This window comes from Gossypium hirsutum, chromosome A09 (genome assembly GCF_007990345.1).
Source record: "Gossypium hirsutum isolate 1008001.06 chromosome A09, Gossypium_hirsutum_v2.1, whole genome shotgun sequence".
Taxonomy (NCBI): domain Eukaryota; kingdom Viridiplantae; phylum Streptophyta; class Magnoliopsida; order Malvales; family Malvaceae; genus Gossypium; species Gossypium hirsutum.
The window spans coordinates 63,590,890-63,601,988 of NC_053432.1; the positions used below are offsets into that span (position 1 = coordinate 63,590,890).

Here is an 11,099-nt window from a genome sequence, read left to right on the forward strand (position 1 = left end):
ACTAGTATCTATGGTCAGGTTTCGTCGGGTTTTGCTGCAGAAGTGTTGGCTCTCTTATCGGCGTTAGAATTCGCTCAGGACCTTGGTCTAGCTTGGGTTGTGTTTGAAGGGGACTCTCTTCATGTGATATGCAAACTCAATAGCACATAGGCCGACTGGTCAAAGATCCTGGCACTGATTACAGAAGGGAGGTTACAATTAATTACCTTTTTTTTTGCAGCGGCTATAGTCTGCCATTGCTTTATAGAGTAGAATCGAGTTGCTCACCAACTCGTGGTGTTGGGATTTCGTTGGACATCTGATCGTTTTTGGGTTGAAGAGGTTCTGTTTCAGGTGGAAAGTGCAGTGACTTCAGACTGGGGGTTGAACACTGCTTTGCCTTAATTTCGCTGCATACATTGGGTCGGAACTGTCGCATCTCTCTACTTGTCCTTGTTGTGTCTTCTTTTCTTTCCATTGTCGTGCTTGCAAGCTCATTGGTTTGGCTTTGAGATTTTCGGGTTTCATCAACCGCTTATGGGGCAGCCTTTCGAGTTTCTTTTTCTTTTATCTTCTATTTTTTCTTTGGTATTTTCCTGTTTGTATTAGGGCATGCTACAATTTGTTGCTTTTGTCTTTGGATTTGGATCTCGCCCATGTATGTTTATGTTTCTCCAATAGTCTATGGAAGCCATTTTCAAAAAAAAAAAAACAATGACAACAATTGGATCTAAATTTTTTAATTCAAAAAATTAGAGACTCTAAATCTTTGAAAATAAAAATAGAATTAGAGTATTTTTTAATTTTTTAATTTTTAATCTACAATTTAACACAAATAAATAATGAATATATTTAAATAAAAATTACAATATTTTAAATAAACAAACGGCCATATCCTTTCCCGCCACCACTGTAAAAATTTCTCATTTTCACTATACGACCATATTCCCCGGTATTCTCCAGCATTCGCATAATCTATTATTTTCTCTGACGCGCCACGCAAAACAGTAGGCCAAACTCTAGTGAGGAACGCGTAATTCAAACCAACGGCTGCTCGACGTGAACTTCACGAGCAATGAATCCATGTGGACGTACGTGTCTCCCGCTAAAGAGCTCGCAAACTTATTTGGCGCAATCTGATTGGTGGGAGAAAACGTTAATTGGCTCAGCCGCGAAAATGAAACTAGGAGCAGCTGGTAACAGTCGAGAATGCCCCTACATCTGCTGAGTTTTTAATTTCGTGTCCTTAGTCTGAGGTTTTATCTTTAGATGTTTGCTAACAAGTCCTTATACGTTTTCTTTATTACAATTTTCACTCTGAAATCAAATGCATAATTATAGTTTGATATATCATCTATTAATAGAATTAGAGTTACACCATATCTTCTGGAAAAAAAAAGAATACTTGAATTTAAATTCTATGAAATATAATAATATCTTGAATTTAAATTCTATGAAATATAATAATATAGGGTTCAATATTGATTTGTTGGATGCTTTGGCTAATTTTGTGAATCATAAAGATAGTTTTCATAAAATAAAAATCATATAATATTCATTTATGTCTTGAAAATTGAAGTATGATGTATGGTAGATGTTGAATTATATATATACTAACATTCTAAAACTTGTTGTTTTTTTTATAAAATGAAGCACAATTGATTTTCTACTTCCTTGCTCTATTTGATATTTGATTTTATCTAATGGAAAATTTTAACTGGGTGTGTATTTTCACAATCACTTAACTAATCATTAATTTAATGTATAATATCTCATTTAGTACATGAAACATACGAGCAAGAGCGAAGTCAAAAACCTTTTTGGATGGATAAGTTGATGAGACATTGTGAGTAATAGAAAATTTTATGTAAATTTTAAAGTTGATTGATAGGAGATATTTATAAACATTCCCCCTTAAAACTTTTCGCTTGCATTAAAGTAGTATTTTATGAAATATTTAAATTTTATTTTATTTTCCAAAAGTCTATATAATACAAAATATAAAGATAAAAATCAGGATTTAATTCCTATAAATTCGTTTTATAGTTAACTTGGATTAGAATTAGAATTTGAAGTTTACAAAGTTCCCAAATAGAAGGGCTAACTAACTCAAAAACCTAAATTTGAGGGTGCCACCTGAAAAATAACAAAAATACATGACCCACCAGACAAATCTAAAACGATGTCGATCTGTAAGGGGTAGTTTCGTCATCCTACATCTACGAATGTTATCGTATATAAATCTTTCTCCTCCCTCGTTTGGTTTTCGTGTTCTTGCACAATATGTGATTCAGACAACCCCACGAAAAACCCTAAGATTTATTTATTTATTTTCTTTTTTTGGCTGTTTGGAAATACCCTAAAACCCTAAAATTTCCTTCCGTTGATTTATCTCAAATGCATGTTTTTGTGAATCTCTTTTGATTTGTTTTTGGCTCTAGGGTTCTTGATATATCGGAGGGTTTTGTTTATTTATTTATTTATTTTAAATTTAAATGGCGACTCATACTGACGGGAAGGATTTCGTGGTGCTCTCTCGGGTAAGAACGGGTCTGAAGCGCGAATTCGAGTTTGCTTTGAAGGTTCAAGCGGAGATGTGTGGGTCTTTGGGTCGGACTCGGTCTAGGAAGTCACAGAATGGACCAGCGTTGAGTCCAGGTAAGAGGAGTAACAAAAAATTGAAGAGAGAACCTAAGGTTGAGGAAGAACCGATAGATTTGATGAGTGAAGAAGAGGCCAAAAGCGACGTCGTGGATGTGGAAGAACCGAAGACAGAGGTGGATGGTTGTGAAGAAGAGGAGTCAAAAAGGGTGGAAGAGGAAATTAAAAGTGTGGTCATTGAAACAATGTTTGAAGATGTGGTTGGCGATGAAGGGAAGGGAGAAAGTGAACCCGAAAAGACAATAATAGGTACGCTAGATGAAAAGGAAGAGAAGGTATCAAAAATGGATGTTGACATTGGAAAGAAACAAAGTGAATTGGAGGATGCAACGAAGAATGTAGACGGGGAAAAGGGAAAGGAGGATTTGGTGATAAAAAGTGAGCCCTGTAAAAGGGATTCGATAGTGCCTTTTTTTGCTAGTCTCGAGGGTAGTAGTAAGGTAGAGGAAGTGGTGAAGGAAGAGAAACCTTTACGTACATATACCCGATCCTCGTCGAAGCCAAAGGTGGAGACGGTGGAGGGAGCTGTTTTAGGAGATGCTGTTATTGTGAATGCCAGTGATGTGAAAAGTGGTCGTGATGATAATGGAGTTAAAGGTGTGGATAGTCTGATAACGCCCGAAATTAATGTGTCTACTAAGTTTGTTAGAAACTTCCCTACAAAGTTAAAGGATCTTTTTGATTCAGGGATGCTTGAAGGGGCAAATGTGAGGTATGCCCGAAGCTCAAAGGTATGGTTCTGGAAAAAGAATTTGTAGATGAAATGTTTTTTTCATGCTCTTTTATTTGGAATATGTTGGGTTTTGAATGTTTCTGTTATCGTAGGTTACAAGAAATTCAGGAAGTAATGAGCTTCGAGGAGTAATTAAGGGCTCTGGAATATTGTGTTTTTGCAGTGCTTGCAAGGGGGTTAATGTAAGGGTTTATTTATTAATGGGTTTTTTTCAGATGCCTTATTTTATGTATTAGCGAATATGGTAGTTTCTTTTTATTGATGATTTATCATGAATGTAGGTAGTTACTCCTACCTTATATGAGAATCATGCTGGTAGCTCAAACAAACGTCCTGCAGAGTACATTTACCTTGAGAATGGGCATACCCTGCGTGATGTAATGAATGCCTGCAAAGATAGTTCATTGACCACATTAGAGAATGCTCTGAGAATGGTGATTGGATCTTCAATGAAGAAATCCAGCTTTTGTTTGAACTGTAGAGGTTAATCTTCCATTTCTTTTATATTTTATTTTCTCTTTTCTATTTTTGTTTGTCCTCCAAGGGTTTAACATTCAGTTCCTTTTATTATTGTAGCATCTATTACTGATGCTGATTCTGGAAAACCTATGATTCTATGTAATTCATGTGTGGATGTAAAAGATTCTCAAGACAGCTCAATTGAAGTGGCTGATGGTGCTAGTGATAGGTATGGTTTGTTCTGTGTTTTGAACCCGTCTTTTGGTTCATCACCATGCTGACTTGTACAAAATCCAAGAATTCTATGATTTAATGGCCTTGTTAGATTAGTAATAGGCAAAGTAAAACATTCTTGCAATTTCATCCTATATGGAAACTTCTTACTGTTTTTGGGAATGTTACCATGTTATAACCCTTTGGTCGCATTCGCATTTGTTTGTCTGAAACGCTTTGACTGCATTGCTTTTACTCGTGCAGTATTTCATTCATTCTGTAGGATCAAAGATAAGATATTATTTCTCTTAAAGTTTTACTTATTCACCCCTCATTTTCTTTTGGTTTGGTTAAATTCAGATCACCCAGATCAACTGTGGTTCCAAAGTCACCAATCAGTGCTTCAAAATGCAGCTCGTCACAAACTAAGAGTCAGGGAAGAGTAACTAGAAAGTAAGTATTATTGTTGTTGTTATTATTATCATTATAATCATAATCTGTTTGTGTGTTTAACGTTTCACTACTGTATATAGTTGATGTGGTCACTTATCTTTCTGTTGTTTTGCTAATCTCTTGATTTTTTTTTCTTAGAGATCTGCGGATGCATAAATTGGTATTCGAGGAAAATGGGTTGCCAAATGGAGCTGAACTAGGGTATTTTGTTCGTGGAAAGGTTAGTGTTAGTTTATTTTACCATAAACCTTGTCTTATTCTAACATGTCTAATGTAAGAGGTGATTTGGTGTGTTGCAGAAAATGCTTGTTGGTTATAAAAGGGGATATGGAATACTTTGTACCTGTTGCAATTCGGAGGTACCTTACTTGTTTTCCCCAATTAAATGTTGCTTCCTAATTTTTCTCAGTCCTTTTATAGTCTTCATGTTAAATGTGCAGATAAGCCCCTCTCAGTTTGAGGCTCATGCTGGTTGGGCAAGTCGTCGCAAGCCGTAAGTCTCTCTTCAGTTCTAGGTTGTCAAGTTTTGTTGTTTTTGGTCATCTTTAATCTTATGATTGATATGTTCCAGTTGTGAGCTCCAGGGCATGTAGTTTCTGTATATCTTTTAAAAGTGTTTGATATTATGGTTATATTGGGATGGGCAAGTACCACCAATTTTAAGCATGGATGGAATATAAGGAAACTATGTGCATTTATTGTATGTATATATCTATAAACATGAATATGTTTTTCACGTGGTGTTACTTTGTTTACAGTTTTCAACACATTTACACATCAAATGGAGTATCTCTCCATGAATTGTCAATATCCCTGTTGAAAAATCAGAAGTACTCTACAAATGAGAGTGATGACCTATGTAGCATCTGTTTGCAAGGAGGGAATCTATTTTGCTGTAATACATGTCCAAGGGCTTTTCACAAAGGTCGGTTTTCAACTTTTTCCTTCAATATTCTATTATCTTCCAAACTTAATGATGGCTCTCTTTTTTGGGGATAAGCTTACATGATTATTACCCTTAACAACTTCCAAAAGAATTTCTCAGTGTCTGCCTTCTTTTCCTGTGTGTACGCATGCATGTGTCTATCCAATTCTTTTTCTTCAGTTTTGTCAAATTATAACTATTATCTTAGAGTCTTTTTTCCTTGAACTTGAGGGTTACAGCTTTTGCCTTTAGTTGTCTTGCCCATAATGAAAATCTTAAGGGAATGGCTCTAGTGGAGTCCTAATTGTGTTCTGGTGACATGTTCCAGTTACTTACCCATGTGATTAATGGTCTTACTTGTCATATGAGGATTGTGTTTCCTCCACCTTTTCCCCATCCTTGCAACTCAATTTAGCATCAGGAGATGAGAATCTATTACCATATTGTGCCCACTTTTAGGATTTCTTCCTATTTGGTTTTTGTGTGCTTTTGTGTTTCTCTTGGGTTGTGTGCACTGTGCCTTGGGTCATTTGGACGGGGTTAGCATTTAAAATTAATTCATTATCCAGAAATGCATTTTTGTTATGGGTATGGATTCCTGTTGAGCTCTTGATACTGGCTGATTGCAGAGTGTGTTTCTCTACCAAGCATTCCAACTGGTACTTGGCACTGTAGATATTGCCAGAATACCTTCCAAAAGGAAAAGTTTGTGGAACGTAATGCCAATGCTCTAGCTGCTGGAAGAGTTGCGGGAATTGATCCAATAGAACAGATAACAAAGAGATCCATTCGAATCATCAAAACTCCTGAGACAGAAGTTCCCAGCGTATGTGTGCTATGCAGGTCAGGACCGTTCTGTTATTACCATTTAGAAGATGTCTTTGTTGTTATGAATCATTCCTATTCATCCTCAATAAACCCTCCTGTCCTCACTTCATTTAAAGAATGGGAATCTTTTAGCTTTAATAATTTTATAACATTTATGCTTAGCAAAAGATTTGCTATTAACTGGATTCCATTTACAAGCAGTTGTTAAATCTAACATTATAGCATAGACCTGGAATCTTCTAGATTTTTAAAATCTCTGGATTGATTCACAGTCTGCATTGCTGAGAAATTGCTTGTTAAGCCAATACTAAAGCTTGTCTTTATTTGCAAATTGACTAATTTCTGATCTCCACATGTTCTGGTGCTGTACTCAAGCGGAGGCTTAAATTTTGCTGTTTCAGTTTTTTTCTCTCTCCTCTCTATAATCTTTTCAGAATTTGTATGGTTATTCTGTATTAACATGCTTGAAATTTTGCAGAGGTCATGCTTTTAGCAAATCAGGATTTGGTCCACGCACTGTTATACTTTGTGATCAGGTAGCTTCTTGGTTCTGTTTGTGTATGTGGTTGTCAAATTCAAGCTTGTACATAATATTCTAACCCTGTTACTGGCACTTAATGACCCATTTTATTTTATTTTTCCATAGTGTGAGAGAGAGTATCACGTGGGCTGTCTGAGGGATCATAATATGGATGACCTTAAGGTACCATTTCTCTCTGTTAAATAGTTTCATCGTTTTCCTGATTTTTCCTGTTTAATAAATGAGTTGGACACCATGCTTTCTACAGGAGTTGCCAGAAGGAAAGTGGTTTTGTTGCACAGATTGCAATAGAATTCATTCTGCTCTACAGAAATTGATAGTTCGTGGGGAAGAGAAGCTTCCTGACTCGTCTCTGCTTGTTGTAAAGAAGAAACATGAAAAAAATAGGTTGGAGAGCAAGGCCAGTCTTGATATAAGATGGAGGGTTCTCAGTGGAAAAATGATATCTTCTGATGACACTAGAGTATTGCTTTCCAAAGCTGTTGCGATCTTCCATGTATGTAGTTTTCTTGCTGATGATCAATTTCGATACCAGCATCATTAGCTAGGAAACATTTTGTTTTTGGCCATCTTCTTTAGCCTCTATGGCATTCATGTGAGCTTTAATTCTTGTAGTCACTGCAGTGCATCAGGGATTACGCATCTTTTTGTAATTTGTGTTGATCTGTCTTTGATGTAAACCAGAAGCTATCTGGTTTAGTACTAATTTATTGATGATGTGATGTTTGTGCTTTTATTAGGAACGCTTTGACCCTATAAGCGACTCTGGATCAAGTAAAGGTGATCTCATTCCATCAATGGTATATGGGTAAGCAATATTTTATTCTTGTCTACTTAATGTTTGCTAATAATGTAGCACTGAACTCCCATTAAGTCAGCTCTGTGAATAATATCACCAAATGGTATTGCAGGAGAAGTGTGAAGGACCAAGATTTTGGTGGCATGTACTGTGCAATGTTAACTGTCAAGTGAGTCTCTCATCTTATTTCATCAAGTTTCTTTTCAGTATTATCTTTATAGAGTGAGGGCTGTATCTGAGTGCCCTGAATCTTTCTTTTCCTATCATGCAGTCAAGTGGTGGTGTCAGCTGGTATTTTTAGGATATTTGGGCAGGAGGTGGCTGAAATTCCCTTAGTTGCAACTAGTACCGAAGGTGAAGGACAGGTAACATTCACTGCTTGTGAAAAAACATTTCCCACCCAACCAAGCTCTTTGGAAATTTGTAACTAAAACAAGATTTGACTATGCAGGGTTATTTCCAATGCCTTTTCACTTGCCTAGAAAAGCTGCTTGGGTTCCTAAATGTGAAAAACCTCGTGCTTCCAGCAGCTGATGAAGCAGAATCCATATGGACGAAGAAATTCGGATTCAGCAAGATAACAAAGGAGGAGGTATGATCGTAATATTTCTGTCAGCCTGCAGGGTTGCTTTCTTTGGTTAAATTGTAGTCTTATCTACAGATGAAAATAACATATCTTCTCTCTACGATTATGCATATGCTGCAGCTAGACAAGTATAGAAGAGACTACCAAATGATGGTCTTCCAGGGTACATCCATACTGCAGAAGCCAGTCCCAGAAATTCGACTGATCCGTAAACCAGAGCATGAGTGATGAAATTTTGAGCATTGCAATTGGAAAGCTACTGCTTTTTTTTTTTCTCCCCTTCAAGAGTCTTTCCCCTAAAATGTATAGGTTCTTTCTTAAAAAAAAAATTACCATAGTACAAATTTACCTTTGGGGTTTTGTAGCACAGAAATGAAAAAAGAGAACACAGTGAGACAGACAATGACATATACAGGGAAAAAAAGTAATGAATTTTGATAATCTGCTTGAATAGGTTTGTTTGCAGTTTTAGTCGTTTACTATCATCTATTCTAGCTTATGGTCGAGTTTTATATATATAAAAAATATATATTAAATATCTTTTTTTATAACTTAGTCATATATATTTTATTATATTATATGTTATATTTATTCTATTAGTATATTCTATATTAATAAAATAATATTATATATTAATTACCTTTTTGAGATTGCTTTATTTATTTATTTTGTTCTCTTTATAAGAATCATCTCGTCTTCTAAAATGCTACTTTGTAAGTCACATGCAGTGATTTTACACATCTAATTTTTAAATAATGTATATTTAATTATTATTTATTGTTGATAATGATTTTTTATATTTTAAAATAATATATTAATTTGAAATTATATATGAAAGTAAGTTAAAATATTATTTTTGAAAAAAAAGAGAGTAAAGTAACATATAATAATTATAATAATAATTCAAAATAAATACGAAAGATGTTTATATTAAATTAATAAATATATTTACTAAATAGTGACTACAAAATAATCATTTTCAAAACAAATCTATTAAATTTTTAAAATTTATACCAAATAAATAACAAATAGATAAAAAGGACGACTTTGGAGAGTATTTACTTCATACAATATAAACAGCTTAAGAAAAATTTAAAAAACAATAGTATCATAATATTATATTACATCTTTATCAATTAAAATAAGCTTCAATCATTTTTGGTGTCATTGTTGTTCGAATATGATTTAATGTTGCCTTTTTTAAGAACCATTGCTTTAATGATTTTTTTTTTGTTAAAATTATGCTATTTGGATTTAATATTGTACTTTTATTTAGTCATTTCAAGCCTATTTGATGAGTGATGGGCAGCAAACCCTAGTTTCAAAGGGATTGTCATTACCAACCCTAGTCAGTCCTAAAAGGATTGTATATTTTCTATTAGAATATTATTATTTTGTATTCTCTTGTTCAACTATGACTCTTGTGATTTTTTATAGATAAAAACTGTGGGCTAGGGTTTAAGGTTTTAGAGCTAGGTCAAGATATACGACATTAAGCGTTGTTACTCTATTAAAATTTAGTGAGATTTGGTCTTCAAACAAATTCTATTCTTTGAGAGTGTTTAACTTTTGGTTTCTAGCCCGTGGAGAGATATTGATCTTCCCTATCGAAATATCCATAAAGTTTTCATTGTGTTAATCGATTCATGAATTTGAAGTCCATGCTCTAAGTAAGTCAATGGTTTGAAAATAACAAAGAAGATCGTGTTAGTAGAAAGCAAGAAAGCTAGAAAATGACCCATATCACTTAACCCAAAACACAAATACTAATTTGGTAAGAGTTGATTACTATAAATAACACAACAAATCAATTTTAGAAGAAAAAAATTTTAATTTTTCATTGTGCAACAAACTTGTTTTTTAAACCGAATTATTTCAATAGGAGGCAATTGCTATACATAGTAAATACCCCATGTTAGGATAGGGGCCCTACCCTATGCTACTGTCTCCTAACAACTAGGAATCTTTGACAATATCTACTAAATCCTCCAGTGTGGAACTTCAACAATTATTAGCAGAGTTTAAGGATGTTTTCCAAGTTCCTAGTGGTTTACCTCTCTCCCAATTGAAAGATCATTGGATTCCTCTTCAAGATGAGAGTAAGATGGTGAAATTCATACCTTACCATTACCCTACAGTCCAAAAAAGTGAGATGGAGGAGACTGATACAAGAGATGTTACAAGCTAGTATAAACAGAGATAGCAACAATTTCTTTGCTTCTCCAATTGTCATGATGAAGAAAAAAGATGGAAGTTGGAGGCTCTGACATATTGGTCTACCCAGCTGGCTGATTTGATCACGTGTTACACCTTAAGAAGGTTTTGCAGTTTTTAAGGGAACATCAATTGTTTGCCAAAAAGAATAAGTGTGGCTTTGGTACCACTCAGATTAAGTACTTGGGCCATATCAGCTCCAAAGGATCATCCCCATGCTTACGTCCGCCAAGTGTGGGCTCGCTTCAAATCAAAAAAAAATTCCACAAATTTATCAGTAGGGTAATTTCTTAATTTTTTAAAACTTTTTGGTCAATTTGTAAATAAGAAAAATATCTCTAGAAATTTTCTAAAATAATTTCTTCAGAGAATTTTCTCACTACAACTTTCTCTTGAATTCAAGTGTGTGTAAAATAATTAAATTTAATCACTTTAATATTAAATTAATATAATACTTATGAAGATAAATATTATAGTAAATTTAATATTAAGATAATCACTTTAATATTAAATTAACAAAATACTATCAAAATAAGTATCAAATTAAATTTAATATTAAATCTATTAAAATAATATTATTTTTGGAATAGTTAATCTGAAATCAAATTATTCAGTAGAGTCCAATAGGAGTGTGATTCTTCCGCTGCTCAACTGTTGAAGGACCACCCGCCAGCCATCGGAATGTCGTCATTGCTGCCACCGACTGTA

At 34.3% G+C, this 11,099-nt stretch overlaps 1 protein-coding gene across 1 annotated transcript; it reads left to right on the forward strand.

Annotated features, from left to right (window-relative positions):
• The first annotated feature begins 2,245 nt into the window (after positions 1-2,245).
• On the forward strand, positions 2,246-8,628 carry LOC107889082 (uncharacterized). Its single transcript, XM_041076412.1, has 18 exons — positions 2,246-3,371; positions 3,466-3,555; positions 3,655-3,856; positions 3,950-4,061; positions 4,406-4,498; positions 4,637-4,718; positions 4,798-4,857; positions 4,939-4,991; positions 5,257-5,423; positions 6,053-6,266; positions 6,730-6,787; positions 6,898-6,954; positions 7,040-7,288; positions 7,533-7,600; positions 7,704-7,760; positions 7,863-7,956; positions 8,043-8,183; positions 8,298-8,628. The coding sequence occupies exons 1-18, from the start codon at positions 2,475-2,477 to the stop codon at positions 8,403-8,405; spliced, it is 2,802 nt and encodes a 933-aa protein (XP_040932346.1). The 5' UTR covers positions 2,246-2,474; the 3' UTR covers positions 8,406-8,628.
• Positions 8,629-11,099: the final 2,471 nt, after the last annotated feature.

Coding starts and splice junctions, on each gene's coding strand:
- LOC107889082 (XM_041076412.1), top strand. CDS start 2,475: ATGGCGACTCATACTGACGGGAAGGATTTCGTGGTGCTCTCTCGGGTA. Junction 3,556..3,654: donor GTGCTTGCAAGGGGGTTAAT/GTAAGGGTTTAT, acceptor TCATGAATGTAG/GTAGTTACTCCTACCTTATA. Junction 6,788..6,897: donor CTGTTATACTTTGTGATCAG/GTAGCTTCTTGG, acceptor ATTTTTCCATAG/TGTGAGAGAGAGTATCACGT.